The sequence below is a fragment of the Amphiura filiformis genome, chromosome 5 (genome assembly GCF_039555335.1).
Source record: "Amphiura filiformis chromosome 5, Afil_fr2py, whole genome shotgun sequence".
NCBI lineage: Eukaryota > Metazoa > Echinodermata > Ophiuroidea > Amphilepidida > Amphiuridae > Amphiura > Amphiura filiformis.
The window spans coordinates 20,762,676-20,783,113 of NC_092632.1; the positions used below are offsets into that span (position 1 = coordinate 20,762,676).

General features: G+C 36.7%; 1 protein-coding gene across 2 annotated transcripts; it reads left to right on the plus strand.

Moving 5' to 3' along the window:
* Positions 1-7,054: 7,054 nt before the first annotated feature.
* LOC140152787 (cytochrome P450 4F4-like) lies at positions 7,055-18,814 on the plus strand. 2 transcript variants are annotated; one of them, XM_072175280.1, is made up of 9 exons: positions 7,055-7,300; positions 10,204-10,351; positions 11,886-12,058; positions 14,852-14,970; positions 15,150-15,420; positions 15,713-15,909; positions 16,208-16,341; positions 16,941-17,088; positions 17,965-18,814. In XM_072175280.1, the coding sequence occupies exons 1-9, from the start codon at positions 7,061-7,063 to the stop codon at positions 18,134-18,136; spliced, it is 1,602 nt and encodes a 533-aa protein (XP_072031381.1). In that variant the 5' UTR covers positions 7,055-7,060; the 3' UTR covers positions 18,137-18,814. The 2 variants fall into 2 exon arrangements, with proteins under 2 accessions (XP_072031381.1, XP_072031382.1); XM_072175281.1 differs by lacking the exon at positions 11,886-12,058 and adding an exon at positions 12,115-12,287.
* Positions 18,815-20,438: the final 1,624 nt, after the last annotated feature.

The following is a 20,438-nucleotide window of genomic DNA, read 5'->3' on the forward strand; positions in this document are numbered from 1 at the left end:
AAAAGTTTTGACTCCAGCCCCCCACCACACCAAAGTATTTCTGAACACTTAATACACATTTTACCATAGCCATATACTTTTGTTTGAAATAACTGTAACTCACATGCACCTTTTTTACGTATGGGCGCAGTACACCAAATCACTATGATAGTATAGTGATTTGGTGTACTGCGCCCTTGAAGACTCAGTATGTATACATTACCTATTTTCATGCTTGACCACAGTTGACCTTTCTGAGGCTATTGTTGGATTTTTCTAATACAAATCACTTGAATTATACAGAAAATAAAGAAACTTGTGAGGCGGAAAATAGTGGTAAGCACACGGAGCTATCATATTCGTGGAGGCGCAATAGATTGTGTAACGCATTGTAACTTTGTGCCGATTAGAAGTTCCGCCAAGCTATAGGCCTACGCTGGCGAAGTTACGTAATAAATCCGATTAACTACCATAGCAATAGGTGAAAACAATTTTGAACATATCGCGCTGCACTACAAGCAGATTGAACAAATCACCTGTGTATGTCTGCAATCAGAGATTGAACACAATACTGGTCTTTTCAAAGATACTAATCTTACAGGTGCAAGTGATCAACATGATATGGTTCAATGCAGAGGTACCGCGTGAAAGTATCAGTGCAGCGCGGTATATTCAAAAATTGTTTTCACCTATTGCTATGGTAGTTAATCCGATTATTACGTAACTTCGCCAGCGTATTCATCGAGAGGTACCTTTTGTTCAGGACAAAAGAGTTCCGCCATTAAATCGGTAACTAACCTGACAGCGTATTAACGCTTTAACAGGCAGGCTACGGTCAATAAGTGATCAAAAGAATGTCATGTGAAAGCGCCCTATTAGGTGAGAGGTACCTATTGTCCTTATTCAACCCAAGGGTGTGACTCAACTGAGTGTTCGCCGCGCCAGCACACAAAATCACACTTCATCGTTGGAGTACAATTACTGAGAGAGAGAGAGAGAGAGAGAGAAAGAGAGAGAGAGAGAGTGAGAGAGAGAGAGAGAAGGACAATCATGGAGTGACAGATCCGTAAAGTGCATAGGCGATATTTTGCCAGGGGTGGTCCATACAATCCCCCCCATGTCAAAATGCCATTTCTTTAGTGCTGTGCGCGAATTTATTCCACTTTTGTCCCATATTTCTTTAGTTTCAATGGGCCTATGGTAAAATTTTTCGCGCGCATTTGTACCATAAGGTACAGGTACTGGATTCACTATAACCGGGTAGACCTACAAAAAATACCCCACCCCATGTCAAAAAGAATTCTACGCCAATGCCTCATTTCAAATATATAGTTTTAGTTTTGGTCAGTGGTTTTGGTCACGTGGTTTCCTATTGTCCTGCCTAACCACTTGAATCATAAGATATCGAACTCATTGTTTCTACTTTAAAACCGAACATTTGTGTCAGTCAGTTTCGGTTTTGGTTTCAGTTTCTTATAAGTGGTGTGGATCGTAAAATTATTTGATTTGAAGTTACCTACTCTAAGTATACAAAAGAAATGTTTAAATTTCGCAGTGCAATATTCACGAGCAGAGAAGTCGAACAAAGCAGTCTACATTTGAAAGCATTGATTTAGTTTGAAAGCATTGACTTGAGACTACGAATTAGCCTAAGCTGATTTCACTGTGAAAATATATAGACCATCGAAATATTTCCACAGACATTACAATAGCCACTTGACAGATTATGACTTCATTGATATAAACACTATTATGCACAACTCTATTTATGTGCATGTCGCATGACGGAAGATCAATATCATAGAAAGCTGGTTTAAACTAGCTTTTATTCAATTTATTTATTGGAGAATAGAGAGAGAGAGATAGAAGAGATCGCCAGGGAAAGAGGGTATGTGTGTGTGTGTGAGGGGGAGGGGGTAAGGGTAAGGGAGAAAGAGAAACAGAGGGGAGAGAGCATTGGAAGTGGGAAGGGAAGGAGGGGGAGAGGGGGGCTCAAGAGTGAAGTGGAATAATAGGGAAGAGTCGATATCGAGTGTGGGGAGGGGGAGGGAGGAGGTTATAGGTGGCGGAGGAACATAGGTAAGAGGTATGGGTTGTGCTTTCCGGGGAATAATCTAATTCATAATCAAATCATCTACATCATCATGCATCGTTTATATTTCAGACAAATAAACAAAACACCCCCTCCCCCAACCCTCAATATATGCACATGATTTCTACATGTAGGCCTAGGTCTCGTATATATCCATCCTGTATGTCTCAACGATGTCTATGCATAACTTATTATCAAACGAATCTCGGAACTCGGGTGTAATTTTATGGTGTCATGGAAGTGTGCCACCTACGGCAAAAGTCGCCCGCGTTGATAGATATCGATAATGAAAATGTTAGCACAATTAAATAGGCTATTATATACGTATGGTTATAGGCCATTATACTTTTGATTATATATACCCTCTTGTGTCCTCCCAGCACAATAGTGTTATGATTGCATACCAGTTCATCTCCACATTTTAATCCCTTGATTTTTGGTTTCTGAACAATAGAGAAACCAAAACTATATATTTGAAATGAGGGACTGCTAAAGTGTAGGCATACGAAAGAATAAGTGCAGAGAAAGGAAAAAAATGACATGATCCTCACATGAGGTTATCGCATAGCGAGTTCATTCATGTTTATCTAAATTAAGCATATAAGTGGCATGTAGTAATGCACTGAACATCATAGTGCTGAATGAAACATGGTAGAGAAATGGGGTTGAGTGTGACCAACAACCCACTCGACAGAAGAAAAGGTAAACATTTAGCTGCAGTCTTGCACATGGCTTTCCTTTCATCGACTTTTAATACACATGTCCTGAGTTTATAGAGGCGTGGTCCGATTTTTCATGTTCTGTTTTCAACTTCAGATTGAGGCCGGCCATTAAAACAATATGTTTCCAATTTTTAAGCTGTATTGCTCCAGCAGTGTGAAGCAATCATAGCGTGTACATGGTGTATAACAATTCCCCATAGAATATAACATACACCTGTTGCGGTTACCCGAAATCACTATGTTTTTTGTTCACCCCATTTAAATGAAAAATACATTGGGCGAAAAATGTCACTCGGGTAATGAGAACAATATGAGGTTTCTTCTGATACCAAACTCTCAGTTTTGACGAATCAAAATGGGGGGATGAGGCTGTCGATGGGACAAGGACGCTGTGCAGCAGTGGCGTAGATTTCTTTTTGACATTGGGGGGTGGAGTTGGAAAAAAAATGTTTCAAGTATAGTCAATCCAGCACCTTTTGGGGACGGTACAATTGCGCGCGAAGCTAAACTGATGAAATATGGTGTAAAGGTAGAATAAAAGAGCGCGCGAAGCGCGCGAAAATTTGCACTTTTGGGGTTAACATTGGCAAATCATAACACAATAGTGTTATGATTGCATACCAGTTCATCTCCACATTTTAATCCCTTGATTTTTGGTTTCTGAACAATAGAGAAACCAAAACTATATATTTGAAATGAGGGAATATATAATGACAGTCCCTCATTTCAAATATATATAGTTTTGGTTTCTCTTTTGTTCAGAAACCAAAAATCAAGGGATTAAAAAGTAGAGCTGATCTGATCTGCAATCATAACACTATTATGCTGGGAGGACACAGTATAGGGTATATAACCAGAAGTATACAATAGCCTATTGTGCTAACATAATTATTATCATGATTGATATCGGAAATCTATCCCGCGGACGACAGTTGATGCTCTCTGTCGACGGTAGGTGGCATATTACACTCACGAGTTCTAGGCCTAGAAATCATATACATGCGCGTATATTGAAGGATGGGGTGGGAGATTTGTTTGTTTGTATGAAACATAAACGATGCATGGAGATGATTTGATTATGAATTAGTTTATTATCCCCGGAAGCACAACCCATACCTCTTTAAGAGGGGGCTCCCCTCCCTATATAACCACATCTTCCCTAACTTACCCCTTTCCCCCTCCTCCTCCCCTACATTCGATATCTTCATCTCAAGCTCTCCTCCCCCTTCTCTTTCACTTCCAATGCTCTCTCTCATATGTTTCTCTCTCTCCCGGCCCATATCCCCTTGCCCTCCAACCCCCCCACACACACACAATCTCTTCTCCCTCTATCTTCTACTTTTGCAGTAAAAATTGCTTCAGTAAAAGTCATTAGGTTATTAGAGGTCATATAATGGCCTTCCATCGATTCTGGTACATGGGATTAAGGACATGAATCGATTTTGTTTATAGCACCTATACAATTACAATAGTGGCCCCTTTTGTAATGTCGAATGCAAATATTTCGATGGTCTATATATTTTCACAGTGAAATCAGCTTAGGCTATTTCGTAGTCTCAAGTCAATGCTTTCAAACTAAATCAATGCTTTCAAATGTAGACTGCTTTGTTCGACTTCTCTGCTCGTGAATATTGCACTGCGAAATTTAAACATTTCTTTTGTATACTTAGATCAGGTAACTCGAAAATCCTGTAATTTTATTCGTCACACCACTTATAAGAAACTGAAACCAAAACCGAAACTACCTGTCACAAATGTTTAGTTTTAAACAAAAGGTAGAAACAATGAGTTCGATATCTTGTGATTCAAGTGGTTAGGCAGGACAATAGAAAACCACGTGACCAAAACCAAAACCAAAACTAAAACTCAATATTTGAAATGAGGCAATTGCCTCATTTCAAATATTTAGTTTTAGAGAGAGCATCAACTGTCGTCCGCGGGATAGATTTCCGATATCAATGATAATAATTATGTTAGCACAATAGGCTATTGTATACTTCTGGTTATATACCCTATATTGTGTCCTCCCAGCATAATAGTGTTATGATTGCAGACCAGATCAGCTCTACTTTTTAATCCCTTGATTTTTGGTTTCTGAACAAAAGAGAAACCAAAACTATATATTTGAAATGACGGACTGTGATACTCGATTATATATCTTTGGGAATTAACATTTCTTTTAAATGCAGACCAATGGTGTTTGCTTGAAATGAATCTGATATAATTCAATATTTATTGGAATTGAATTCTACATGCAGCCAGGGACGGCCACGCTGGCACCATCTATAGCTTCAGTCGGCGGAGCTCTGCACTACAGACAATAAAAAGGCACGTAAATGTCACATTTTATAAACTTGATACATTTAATATCACCCCCATTGTTGTATAAAGAAATCGTGTACAAAATATACCAGCTTATACCTATATACAGAACGGTGATTTATGCATCAATTTAACATGCCTGTACGCTTCCACTGGTTCGAACAGGATCCGCAGGGGGGGCCGGCCAAGATTGGCTCAATTTTGACGTTGTCATTGGTTTTACACGTAAACACAAAAATGTCTCAAATTATTCCAAAACTGTACGTATGTTATTAAGCACTATTTTATCAGTCTAAATCCGTTGAGGTTCGCCAGTGAACCTCATTGTAAGTACTGTTTTTTTTTGTATGAATAACGCACGATATGTTACGATATATACTGAAAATTTCCCCTACGTGTATCAACGAGTTTACGTGGTGTAGTGGTTGCGGATCTCGCCGCCCACGCAAAGGGTCCCGAGATCGATTCCCAGCCCCGGCGATGATTAAAAATTTTTCTTCTTCTTTTTTCTTTGAATTTAAAATTATTTATTTTCATGTGAAAATGTATATATTGCACTGGGAAATATATTTTGTGCATTTTTTTTCTGTAATGGGGCCACCCGGCCAATAGAGCTAAGAACGGATCTTGGCTCCGGGAAAAAATAATTGCGTCCATCGTGCAGGCAGTGTTGCCGTCATATTGTCTGTTTTGTTTACGCTTTTGGCTGTTGCCACATTGAATAATGTAGTCCACCATCGTCTGAGGATCCGTCTGCATGCCATGACTAGCGCCAGCTATACGAGCTGAGGCCAAATTTAAATAACAATACGCTATTTAAATAACAGTGCGGCCTCATGCTAATTAGGAAGTGCCTCTTCCGATCAATTATTCCATGGTTTGGGTAAGGTTGGAGGTATCGTCTGGCAAAGTCCGCAGAGCGGTTATATAGGCTCCTAATAGTGGTGCCGGATGGGTAACGCTAATTTGGGCAATGAGTAAGGCATGGATTTCAGTTTTGGCCACGGTCTAGCTACTTAACCGGCTGACTCAGCCTGGTGTGGCTACAGACAGAGATATGTACAACGTGGCACACAGCCGTTTGGCCTTTGGAAATAACTAAGGTGCAGTGAAGCATATAAAGTAATGGAAAGAAAAAGAGCAAGGTACACCAACGTGGGGAACGAGTAAAATATAGACTAGACAATACGCAGGGGGGGGGGCAAAAACAGCAAATGTAGGCATTAAAAATAGGTAAAGTTCGATAGCCAAAAATGACCAGTCAAAACAACAACAAAAACAAAACAAAACTGCAAAACAACAAGGATCAATGGGAATGAAAAGTACACTAGAACAAGTGATGAAAATCACTGTACACATAAACAGATTCGGTAAGCTAAACAACCAATGTAGGCACAAAAACAGGCACAGTTCGATGGCCAAAAATTACCAATTTTAGAGCCCACAGAAGTGTCAGCAAAACAGTACAAAAGTACACTTGAGCAGACAAACAAAACCAAACAGACAAAACACAACCGACGTTTCGCGCAGATAAACTGCTCTTCTTCAGGAACAGCCAACAAAATATAAAAGCAAACGTCGGTAAAACGTACATAACTCATTAACAACAATAAATTAAAGTTTTCAAAGTATATGATTTAAAGAATGTACTTTTGCAAAACATCAAAGTGTTATATATATTACTTTAGAATAACAAAATCGAAAAAAAAGTCTACCCTTAATTCAAAATTGCCCTTATTGTCATATGTAAGCACTAAACATTACAAATATGCCAAACAATCAAGTTTAATAAAAACAAAACAGATCTAAATTTAAAAAGATCGTGCTTTTTCACGTGTGTGTCCCGGGCTTGTCGCTTCGTGAACTTTGCAAAGGACTCTGAACCCCGTACTGGCTGGTAGAGTCACGCGGACTAGCTTTGTTGGTTCAAACAGGGATATGTTCAATGTTTATTTCCCACGATATATTGTTATTACAGTCAATGAGTCAACCAAACATGGCTATACTAGACGTACAAAATCTGGCGGGAGTAGCATTAATCTTCTTTATAATTGCCACGGTCAAACTTTGCTCTGTTTTACTCTCAAACTTTCAGAGAAGATGGAAGTTACAGGAAATTAGCAAAGGAATTGAATACTTTGGCTGGGAGAAGGAACCACATTTCCTGTATGGAAATCTGAAAGAGGTATGTACGTGTGAAATAATAAAGTAGATAGGGGTCCCGTATCTATTTTACAAACGTATATCGTCTGTAATAAATAAGTAGGTTTCGGATTGCTTGTCCGATATTGTTTTGGGATATTTTCATTCCTCTTTTTAGTAGTAGCACAATGTCGTAAACTTGCACTTATTATCAAAGTAAAGCATACAATTATTTAAAACACAGTTTGTTTAAATTAGATGCCATTGCTATCAGACTCGTAGCCAGAAGTGTGGGGCGCAACTGACACACTCAGTTGACCAAAAGTCAGCTTCAAAAGAAAGAAATGGGCGACATTAACAAAAATATTATAGGTTACGCTCAATTGTAGTGCAATTAACTGTCCAGGACTCAAACATTTCAACTTTTTTTTATGGAAGCGAACTGCATTTAAATTACACACATTCTCGACCCCGCCGCACAACAGCAAGCAGTCTATTAATCCAGAGCACGTTTTGTATACTGCTATTAACATTGTATTGAACAGCGGGCTGCAGCGTTCATTGTTCTATTGTGTCTGATTAGAACGCTGACATATTTGAAAATGTTGCCAATCAATATTCATGAGAGTGTGTACATTCAACGTCCAGTTTTCAAAATTGGGTGACTTGTGCTTGGCAGGTGTGAAATACGTCTGACTGGGCGTTTTAATTATGTAACGCATTACGGCATTGATGTCATCGAATGGCTGCTTAGTGCTGCTGTGTTTAGTTTCTATAATAGTTATTATTAGATTTATTTTCCTTTCTTTTCGTTCTCTGTATGTATTCTTTCCTAGGCCTACACTAACTTTATCACTCCCTAGCTCTCCTTCTCTCTCTTCTTTCTTTTTGTCCTCTCTCACTCTCCCTGTCATTCCAATAATATGTCCTTATCTTTCTATTATTTTATTAACTTCTCATTATTTCTTTCCCTTCATTTTTCCTCTTTCTCTCTTCCTATAGGCCCCTCTCATTCTCCATATCCCCTTCTCCCTTCTTCTTCCCTCATCCCCTCTCAAGACTTCTAAAAGGGGTGAATCTGCCCCTCCCAACCCCTCTTTGAGTACGCCGCTATTTCTATGCCGATCCCTTCTTAAAACAAAATTAAATGGACATAATCAGTAGACTTCGGTTGTATATATAAATGCGCTTTTATAAATGCGCACGTGACCAGATGGCCAGCGCCATATTTGCATTACATCACTGTCAATCACTGAAATGGCGACCATTGAAGGAGTGGCTACAGTTGTGACCTTGTTTCGTGGCTAGTACTGGCAAGGAACATTGGCTGGAGGTTCGATGCTATATTTATTTATTTATGCGACGAAAAACGAAAACCCTGTTCTATTTTGAACAAATTAGGAAACAAATTTTTCCTGTACAAATGAATGCCGACCCCAAATTTCGGAAATTTCAGGACAATTTTTTTTTGTATTTTCTCAAATTGAAATTTATTTACAGATTTATTTACCAACCGACCGACCGACCCTACTTGAAAGGTCCGTTCGCCCATAGAACAGGGTTTCTCTCTTTCTCGCCTTACTTATAATTTTATAAATATTATTTGTTCCCCCCCCTTCCCCCAAAACCACCCCTCCCCCTTTTACACTCATAAATTAATTGTTTTTTTGCTAACTTTCCCCTTCCGTGTAAACTGAACAAAATTGACGTATACAATTACAATATACCATGACAATAATGTGTATGACGAGATCTAACTTACTAGCTGAATAAACCTCGAACCATGCATCACATACGTGATTGTACGTCATATTGTCATTTAACGTATGAGCGTGATGTATAGTATACGATAGTATACGAGTCTTCCTCAACATCTTCCAGCCGGGATGATTAGATCATGTACAGTCATCTACGTGTTTATACTCTAAATTGTACGTCAAAGGGTGACAAAGGGTGTACAGATTACCGATTTAGCATGGGGGACACAAAAAGGTGCTTAAAACACATTTTAAATTTGTTTTTTGTCCATTTGCGAGCGAATGAGTAAATTAGAATTGAGGAGGTCGGGCGGGGACATCTAGCCTATTGAGAGGGTCATTATACTGAAAAGGGCTAAAGTTATAGTTTCCTCAATTTACGTTATAATTAGAGTTAAAATTAGGGTCAGAGTTATGTTCATTGGCGGCGCTACGGGGGGGGATACTTATCTTGACTCCCAAATAAATAAATCCATGACCCCTTCCTTCCGAAGAAAATGACAGCCCCCTAAGTTCCCTACGTGCAAACATTATCAAATAACATCATCGGCAGCTACCCAGTTCTGACATTAATGCCAGTAAGAATCACATTTCGTCATCAATATGGCCAATATTGCCACGCCCATTTAGCACGGAAATAATGAAATATAACTTTTTAAATCAGCTATATCTAGCTTTTCCGTCATAATTTTTTTTTTTTTTCCGTGATGGAAAATCCAAATAAAGAGTTTATGTTTCGGGTCAAATTATTTTGCCCTTTGCAATCAATGCCACTATTTTGCAAAACCAATTTTCCTTGTAACTTGTCATTTTCGCCTATACTTTTGAGTGTGGAATTTGTGCACATCCAAGTACCTTACATCGTTGAACACGGTATGGCGACTTGTAGATGTCACGTGCGCATTTATAAATGCGCATTTATATATATACCCGAAGTCCACTGATAATTGTGAAAAAACCCTTTATAGACCTATACTTATACTAACATGTGGGCGGGCATTCCGTTAGTCCAGTTGGAGTTTACAAATCTGGATTTTCTTTCCTTGTAAAAACATACATATCAATAAAGCTCAATTTCGCGAAAGAAACGTCTGGAGTACACAGTCGGGTTAAAATATACTAAACACTTTTGTGCACCATACAATATTGTTACTTATTTTATAGATTTGTGTACCGAATATCATTTCAGATTCCAAAGGATGAGAAAGACAGAATAGATGCCTTGATTAAACAATCGACGGTATGCACGAATACAAGACAATTCTGGATAGGCCCGTTTGTGTGCATAATGACCATGCTGAATCCAGAGTACATCAGATTGGTGCTTGCTAATGCAGGTTAATAAACTTTGCTTAGATATTAGATAAGAGCTTGATCAAAACAAAGCTAGTAGATATAGGTGAAACGTTATCATGGTTATAATGCAATCAAGACAAGCATTAATAAAATAGTGCTTTAAACTTTGCCTTTAACATGATTAAAGACAAACATTAATAAAATAGTGCTTTAGACGTTGCTATTACATTTCAAACACTTTTAATGTCACACCTAGAATCTATAAGCAACTATTTAAACATTGTTTTATCTCCCGACAGAACACAAATTTAAATTTTTCAAATTGAAAAAAGAAGTGCCTTAGTACAATAATGTACCTCTAAGGAAAATGTAGACCATGTTTTTAAATAAAATCGTTTGACTAAAAACTTCAGTCTTAGCTGTGGTGTTAACAGTTCTTTACATTTTGACATTTTGCCTATTCACGCAATTGACAAGTTTTTATTTTATGTTCTTTACAAATTTTGAAAGAAACGATAAAAGCCATTTGTTCATATAACACTTTAAGTACTTCTTTTACAATCTTCAATTTTCAGTATAACCGATAGAAGTACAGTCATGGACAAAAGTTTGGGATATCTTCCCCTTTTTGCCACGACCTCGATGAACGCATGTATTACTCTCCCCAAAAATATCCCCAAAACATGTAGAATTATTCTGGAGAAGAAAGGAGTATATTTTACATACTATAGTTTGTATGGATGAGTTCTACAAGAAAGTACCCTGGATGTTTTCTAAAAAACTGCTAAAACTGTTTTTGTACTTTTTCATGAAATAAGTGTCAAACCTCGTTGTTTTTCAATTTTGTCATTCTAGTACCCAGTTTGTCTGATAAGACGTCTTTATTTTTTTACAACATGTCACCAAAAGGACCTCCTCTTAGCAAATGTCAAAGCAGGAAGACCGCTTATTTTTCAATATCCCTAAATATTAAAAATATTAAAAAATTACCAGCACTTGGTAAGTGTCAAAATATCGGAGTGTCTTCCCACGAAAAAACAGCAGCGTGTTTAAAAAAAAGTATTCTTAACTTTTTACCAGGACTGTATTTCGTGATACTTTAATTTCGCTCTGGAGATCAATTTAATATCTTCGCAGATCGATAGTGTTATCAACAGGAATTGATATTGTCTTACAAAATGTTTAGTGCAAATAGAGTATTTTGATTGATTTGTGTTTTAAAATGCGTGTAAATGAGTACAGACATCTATGTTTTAGCTTGTATCGATACTTCACACATATTTTGACAAATTGAATGTATCATAAGAGTTGCTATTCAATATTTGTATTAACCCAGCAAACATAAAAATGTTTATTCAAAAAGTTTTAATAACATTTAAATGTTAAATATTTTGTTAAAACATAAATAACATTCTGTTTAGAATCATGTTTTCATTTTTTTTTGGAATGTTATTAAAACATTTGTATACTCTTTATATAACTCGACATTTAAACGTTTTCAGTAAAACGTTATGTGTTTGCTAGGAATTGTACATTTTCTGCATGAAAATAATGTTAAATTTGATCTACTTTCAGATACAAAAGATAGTATTTTCTATCAGTTCCTAAAACATTGGTTAGGTGATGGCTTGCTGATAAATGGCGGAGGGAAATGGACAAGACACAGGCGTTTACTGACACCAGCTTTTCATTTTGAAATTCTCAGACCATACGTCAAATTATCTGTAGAATCGACTAATGTTTTCCTGGTAAAAATGTTGCACTCAATTTCCACATATTTTAAATGTGATATAATTATTTCCAGACACCAAAGATAACATATTCTATGACTTCGTGAAACATTGGTTAGGTGATGGCTTGCTGATTAGTGGAGGAGAGAAATGGGCAAGACACAGGCGTTTATTGACACCAGCTTTTCATTTTGAAATTCTCAGACCATACGTCAAATTATCTGTTGAATCGACCGATGTTTTCCTGGTAAAAACGTTTGCCTTGAATTTATGAAATTATGAAAATAAGAAAAAGTGGGTAATAGTGAAATCAACGGAATAGGACACAAAGCATATCGAGGGCTTAGAGCCAGAACTAGCTATGTCCATTTGTTTTCTCAATTACATGTTACTCATTTCGGCAACAAATGTTAATTATGCCCTCCATAATAAATGCAAGTGACTTTGGGGTATATGCATAGTCATTTGAACAGTTATTTAGACGCAAGTGACCATGCATACACCCCAAAGTCACTTACATTTTCTTATGGAGGGCAGAATTAACCGTCCATTTGTTACCAAAATGAGTAACATGTAATTGAGAAAACAAATCAGTTAGGACGCTGGACAACCGATTGTTATTGTTCTGCAAGGCTCACTCAGTCATTTAATAAGGCAATACAAACGATCGAATTTGGTATTCAAATGAACAAAATTTTGAGTTACACCTTTTCAGTGTAAATTTTTTTTTTCTCGGCCAAATGAAAAGCAATAATTTTCATTTTTTCAGTAAATGTCAGGAAAAACTGTAATGCTTGATACTGTATTTTTTTTTCAAATCTTAGTGTTAAACTTAGTCGTGAAATTCAGTCATTTAGTGTAAGATTTTCGATTTTGATAGGCTTCAACTCTGCCCATGAGCCTTTTTTTTTGGATCAACCTTTTAGCTTTTCAAAGTAATATAGTTCGCTAAAGAAGGATTTTTCCCAACTTTCTAACGCACATCACCGTGAGCGATATATCATAGTTTTGTCAGAATTTCCGTTTTGATTCCATAATTTTTGACTACCAGCTGAAAAAATTTCAAATCCACGCGTGAAATACTAGCATTGTGGATCGATATCTCTGGGTGCCCGGCCTGGATACAGTTTTGCCAGAACTTCAATATAGCAAAGAAATTACCTAGTGTTTCGGTATAGTGCCTTTTGTTTGTGTTTGTTTGAAATTGCTTAAACCCACCGAAAGTCATAATGAAGCAGCCAAAACAATACAAGGTTAAACACGGAAGTTTATAACAACCTATTATAATGACCTAAAGGAAAAATCATTTATGGTAACAATGAGCCTTGCATTGTAAGTCATGGTTAAAATGTGTTGAGTACCCACCCCACCCCCATAGGCCTACATAATATTACATACCGGTACCTTATAATATTTATATAGCACGGCTATAGCTATACATTTAGAAAGTAGGTCCTATAGCGCTAAATTATGACAAATAGGCCTACACAAACCCGAACGCAAGTCTGAAGGGTGTAATGAAAATGCCAACCCGCGATGGGGGGGGGTCATTCAAAATTCACCTGGAGATAGGAGGGACAGAAAATTAAAATCCCCTCTAATAACACGCGAATTTTTCTAGGTTTGGACAGTGGATTTTCCCATGGACCTCATCCTAGGTAAATAAATAAACAAACAAACAGACAAAATGGTTTTCATAATCATGGAATCCATAGCCCTATAAATTGAAATTGCAGGCTATCACGGGAGCAAATTTCCAAAATCCACCTCATTTACCAGAATTGGGGATTTGGGCTACCAAATCGCTGGTCAGGCAATCCTGGTTTTCAATGGAAAAGGGACCTGGGTTGACAACAATTGAAATATCGATTATTTTTGCTGGTTGCTCTTGAGGTAAAATACTAAGTTTGACATTTTCGTAGAATGAAGGGGAAAAGGGTAAAATAAAAACGGAAATTCTGACAAAACTATAATATATAGACCCACACGATGTGCTTTACAGAGGTGGGAAATATCTTTCTTTAGCAAACTATATTAGTTTGAGACGCTAAAAATGAATTCTGTAAAAAGCTCACGGGCGAACTAAAGGCCTATAAAAATCAAAAATATCACACTAAAAGACACAATTTGATGCTTAATTTTAACACCAGGATTTAAAAAAAATGTTCATCCAAGCACTATGTTTTTATTTGACATTACTGAAGAAAAAAAAAATTTGCTTTATATTTGACCGAGAAAATAAATTTCATAGCAAAAAGGTGTATCTCGGAATTGTGTTGATTTTAACATGTATCGATCGACTTTTAGTGCGACTAAGCAGAACAAAAGATCGGTTGTCCTGCGTTTAGACTGAAATGGAAATAGTTAGTTCTGGCTCTACTCGATATTAAGGATCAATAAATGATACAAGAGGATACCTTAGATATGAACAACAGGAAAGAAAAAGAGCAAGGTACACCGACTTGATGTGAGGAAACAAGTAAAATACAGACTAGGTAGTATGCAGGAGAGACAAAAACAGCAAATGTAGGCATAAGAAGTAGGCAAAGTTCGTTAGCCAAAAATTACCAGTTCCAAGGCCCACAGAAGTGCTAGTCCTGCAAAAACAACAAAATATTAAGTAGGATAACACACTGCTACTGCTAAAATTTTATTTGTCAAATATACTGTATCTTTGGTCTAAATTTCCCTTTTAGTTATGTCGTTCATTTTAATAACAAACTCGTATAGAATTGGGCCTGTATGTACATCATTTTGTAAATATACTTCTGGTATTTCATTGTGTGTTTTTGTTTGTCATTGTTAATTCAGAATAAATTGATGGCGACCAAAGGCGAGTGTATCGACGTTTACAACCATGTCAGTCTGATGACACTGGACACGTTATTAAAATGTTCGTTTAGTTATGAAAGCAATTGCCAGTCGGACACGTAAGCATCAAGTAGTTTCACTTAAATAAGAATAGCTCCGTTAACATTTTCATTTATGTTATCCTCTCCAAGAGGACCTCTTGCTTAATGTATTTGCATGCTACCAAATATCTCCATAATACTTTATTAGATATGGCGGCGTGTTGACAGTGTCTTTGTCATTGTTTTGTTTTAAACAGAAACAACCCATACATAGAGTCAGTGTATGCTATGGCTGAGTTGCTTATCAAGCGACTTACGTTTCTTCCACATCATATTGATTTTATCTATCGCTTGTCATCGAGTGGGCGACAATTCTTCAAGCATTGTCGAAGGGTTCACGAAAAAGCTGAGGAATTTATCAGGAATAGACGTAACGAATTAGCGCGTTTGGCTAAGAACGACAAAGAAGATCAAGCTGGTAAAAAGAGAAGATATTTGGATTTCTTAGATGTGCTTATTCAAGCGCGGGTACGTTATAGATAGTATATTTATTTTTCAAACGTTCTTGCTATGACTGGTTTTGCTTTTTTCAGGGAAACAAAAGAATAGCCAATATCGTAAAACAAGACATTGTAAAGAAAGAGTATCACATCTTAAGTTGAAGAAAAATCCTTATATGGAGAAAACAGATAATTTTTAACATTGTAACATTGAAGAGTAAATCCTTAGTCATGGTTCAGACGATGACATTCATTCATCAACCTCTGCCTGATACACGTATTTGCATCATTTTCAAAATGCAAATTTCTTGTCTTGATAGGATGAAGATGGAAATGGATTGAAAGACTTGGAGATCCGGGAGGAAGTCGATACATTTTTGTTTGAAGGTCATGATACAACAGCCAGTGGAGTCTCGTGGTGTTTGTATAATCTGGCTAGATTTCCACAATTCCAACAGAAATGTCGAGATGAAGTCAACGAATTACTGACAAGCAAGAATAAAGAGGAACTTGACTGGTGGGTTCTTAAACTTCTTACTGACGTTGTAAAAAATAAAAAATAATTATTTTTGTCGTCGAAAAACGTACATCAATATATGAAGTATCACGTGATTATAAATATGAAATGCTGTTTATGTAGAGCTCTGGGGTACAGCATCCCATTTTTCAATAAGAGTACGGTACTGAATGATTCTAAACGTGGGATATTGAGAAAAAGTATCCCATGATTGAAACACACCAAGTAAACTGCTTCTTTTGTTTTTCTTTCCTTTCTATCGTCTCTTAATAACTTATAATATTAATCTAATCTAAAGGGATGACTTGAACCAGCTGCCTTTCCTGACCATGTTCATAAAGGAAAGCCTTCGGTTTCATCCTCCTGTACCAGGAGTTGCGAGGACATTGATTAAGGATATCACATTACCAAATGGGGTTTTCCTACCAAAAGGTATGAATAAATCAAATAACATACCAAATATACTCTCATTTTCGAGTATAAAGATCCAGAATTAAAACTATATTCTTCTCGGCTAACATAAAATTATACTATAAGGCCATCTGAGATTATTTGTGGTAAAGTTTCATTACTTGGTAAAGATTATAATAAGAATTAAAAACTTAAGTTCCCCCTGTTATTTTTTATCTGTTAGCATATCAGTAGACTTATAAATTTTACATCGAGGACTGTTAAATATGAAAAAATAGAAAAAATATAAATCTTTAATAATTTGCTATCAAATGTGTTTTATATAGCCAATTTCAAAAAATCTAAATTACTTGATACCAGAAGGACATTCCTGGTATTCTGAATGCAATTCGATATGTCTGATGTGTATTGATATCCCACAAAAATACTGTGCAAACGTTGATATCCGATCCTTTAAACCTTGATTATTCCTCATAGGTTTCGCTGTTTTTCTAAAATTATTCGCTATCCGAGTGTTAACTTTTATTAGGATTTTTTTGCAACGTGATTGATTTTGCTTGAAAAAAACCCCATGCATTTCGGTTTGATTAGTTATTTTTATTATAATTGTTTCTTTTTAGGCACAAGCGTTGGACTCTCTGTGCTTTCTACTCATCACCACCCCCTTTATTGGGATGACCCGGAAGTGTTTGATCCATATCGATTTACACCCGAAAACAACGCAAAGAGGCATTCACATGCATTCATACCATTCTCTGCAGGACCTCGGTGAGAACAAAAATTAGACGATTTTATCCATTTATACTTATCACCAGATATGTCGCTTTCAGTTTTAATTGAAACACCACAGTAAAATTAGCAATATTATCATCTAATATATTAGGCCGTAATAAGGATACTTGTGGCAAAAACATGCCAAAAAGAAAATGACGATGCCCATTATAAATGTTGGTCATCTTTGCCGGTATTTTGAGCGGGAGAATTTCCCCTTCAAAACACATACCAAACATCGAACTATATAGTAAATAGACACATTTGTAGGACTGTAGATAAATAATTCCAATGTTTTTGCTTGACAAACCCATTGTAAAAGTACTCACGATTCACCCACACGCTAATATTTGCTTGTCCATCCGAAAGACAATAAGGACATCGAGCAGACTAGTGACATTGTGAATAATTTCCCTTGCAAATGATGTAGGGGAGACTGGACGACAGTTTGGGACAAGGCTCAAAACTCATAAGAAAGACAATTATATCGGAAGGAAGTTCTCGAGAGAAAACAGGGAAGAATCAACTTCAGAACAACACAAATCAGCCATTACTGACCACCTCGCTCGCTCACGAAATCCTCGATAAGGACTCAAAATGCATTCGCCAGAAGAATAAAAGAATAAGGGAAGAAATCCAAATTCGCAAAAAGAGAGCCAAAGGACTCAACCTTAATAAAAGTATGGTTTCTCTCGATCACGTACTGGATGTGGATGTGCCAAGCAAAAATGTTTCAATTGTTATACTGCCCCCTGAAAAATGTTAAGACCGATTTGGGTCGTTGTTTATGTAAAGTAGTTATTACTTACCAATTATGCTTTTACTTAAAATTACAAGCACTTTTCCGAATATCTACCTTTGACTTTTTTTCAGCAATTGCATCGGCCAACACTTTGCGATGAATGAATTGAAGATAGTCGCGGCGATGACATTGCGTCGTTTTATGATCACTCCAGATGAGAAAAATCCACCTCAGTGGATTTCTCGGCTAGTTTTGAGATCCTGCAACGGAATACACCTGCGATTCACTCCAGCTATCCACTGATCCTATAACAGTGGGAGAAAATTAAGCAATATGAACAATGCAAGAGAAGTGTATCTTTGATATTACAACTAAATTACTGCTCCGTTATCTCAGTTGTAGAATCTTCCGTAGGCCATTTGCCGATAAAATTGCGGTTAAAATACACGGGTGTCTATGGAAAGCCGGCCGGTTTTCTGGCCTACTCAAATGTATTATATAGCCATGATGTAATGCATCTTTAAGGGTGTACTACACCCCTGGCCAGTTTTGTGCTTATTTTTGCATTTTTCTCAAAAATTATAGCACATTGGTGACAAGTAAGATATGTATACTATAGGGGCAAGGACTACAACTACTGTACTGAAAATTCAGCCACTCAAAGCAAGTGCCATTACCACTAACTATGTAGAGCGTACACAAGTATCTGTGGAATTTGCGGCGCTTTGGGTTGTCGCGAAAAGTTAAACTATGTGCATGGACGTACTTGTAGTTAGATTGGATTGATAACAAATAAATGGCGAGTATGATTGACGGTGTTTGCTAGGAACAAAATCCCGGGGCAAAGTCCTTCTCAAAATCCAATATTTTTTACTTGGGATTTCGAGATAAATAAACTGGTAGATTCCAAAGTGAGCCCTCATTATTGTGCCAAGACATGTTGCATTTGATAACATACGTAAATACGGTCACTAATATAAACCTTTTCGCCAGCGCATAGGGCGCTGGTACCTAATTCTGAGATGGGGTTGTGTACACTAAAGATTAGCTAAGATTATAGCCTTCTTCTATTGGTATGAATTATTTTTTTTACTTCTCGTGGTGGAAATGTTTTTGATGTCTGCTAATTCGATTTGCAAGGAAAAGAAAGTATGTTTTGCCGTTTCAACGAACGAAAACGATTGAGTATTGCCAAAGTTATGTTTGAATTAATTATGACTTAAAAAGTTATCATAGGTTAGGCCTACACATATAAACATAAACTTGTTCAGCAATCAGCATATCAAAAAAATGACATGGTCAAAGCGGGGAATGATCACGAGGTCATATCAGTGGACTACTGAACATAGCATGATGTTTGGTTGCCTGTGAGTGCATAATTGATATGTTGATAACAGATCTAATAATGTTGTGGAATCAAAATCTTCATTGGGCTATTCCAGAAAAAGATGCACACCCCCTATAGAGGAGTTCGGATTTCCGGACTTTTTGTCCAGTCGTGACAGTTGGAAATCCAGACTTTTAAAGTGTTCAAAGGTAAAAAAATCCAGCAGAAAAATAGTTCAAAATCAGAAATCCTCAATTTGAGAGCTCAGTTTGCACATTTCCGTGATTTTCCCTTCATTTAATTGGATTTCCAGGCTTTTTCAAGTGACATTTGCAACTGGAATTCCAGTTGTTTTCAGAAAGCAGACTTGGATATCCAGACATTTCTTTTCTTGAAAAATTACTCCTCTATAGGGGGTGTGCACTTATTTTCTGGAATAGCCCATTATATGGACCACATTGAAGTCAAAGTAATTATCTATCCTATCCTGTATCGTTTTATGGATAAAATTGACTCAAAATGTTATTGATGATATTATTGCTATCTTTAACATCAGTTTTGTCTTTTCAACGGAAAAATCCGATTGAAAATGAAGTTTTAGGGCTAGCTATAATATTGAACAATATATCCCATATTTTGACATGCACTTATAGAAAATAAATAAATTATTGTCTTACTTTATAAATGATAAATACTGTAAAATGACACATAACTAAAGTGAGGCCAATTTCTATCTTTTTTATTTGACTCATAAAATTACATTCAACAAAATGATTGAAGACTGAGAAAACACACAATGCAGACTACAGAATGGAGTAGGTAAGATGCCATGTCCATAGCTTTGCAGGAGTTTCGGACTAACAATCAACACATTCAAAAAATACAGTTTAAAAGTGAAGATTGTAGTGAATGATCGATCAGTCCTTTATCATGTGCTTGCCACTATCTACTTTATAGTAAACTATACATTGCGAAATAATATAAAATTATTTTAAAATAAAATGTGCATGTAAGTTGAGTTAACATAGCGAATTAACTAACAACTGCAGTGTATTTCTTGATTTTTATAATAAGCATGGGTAAAAAGCAGTAAAGACAAAAATACAGAACAATTTGGAGTAATGAATTAAAGAGTTGACAGGAGTTATAGGAGTTAATGTGTTTTGCTGTTTCAGTGTGCATGTTCTCACCATTGATGGTTTGGTGAACTGTCATGTAACATGGATGAGAGCGTGATCCTAAAAAATGCCTTTCACGGTGACCCAAACTATTTACAAG

Excerpts from the sequence above, each read along its gene's own strand:
- LOC140152787 (XM_072175280.1), top strand. The coding sequence starts at position 7,061 with ATGTTTATTTCCCACGATATATTGTTATTACAGTCAATGAGTCAACCA. Across the intron at positions 10,352-11,885 it reads ATTGGTGCTTGCTAATGCAG|ATACAAAAGATAGTATTTTC; the intron begins GTTAATAAACTT and ends ATCTACTTTCAG. Across the intron at positions 16,342-16,940 it reads TGGGGTTTTCCTACCAAAAG|GCACAAGCGTTGGACTCTCT; the intron begins GTATGAATAAAT and ends GTTTCTTTTTAG.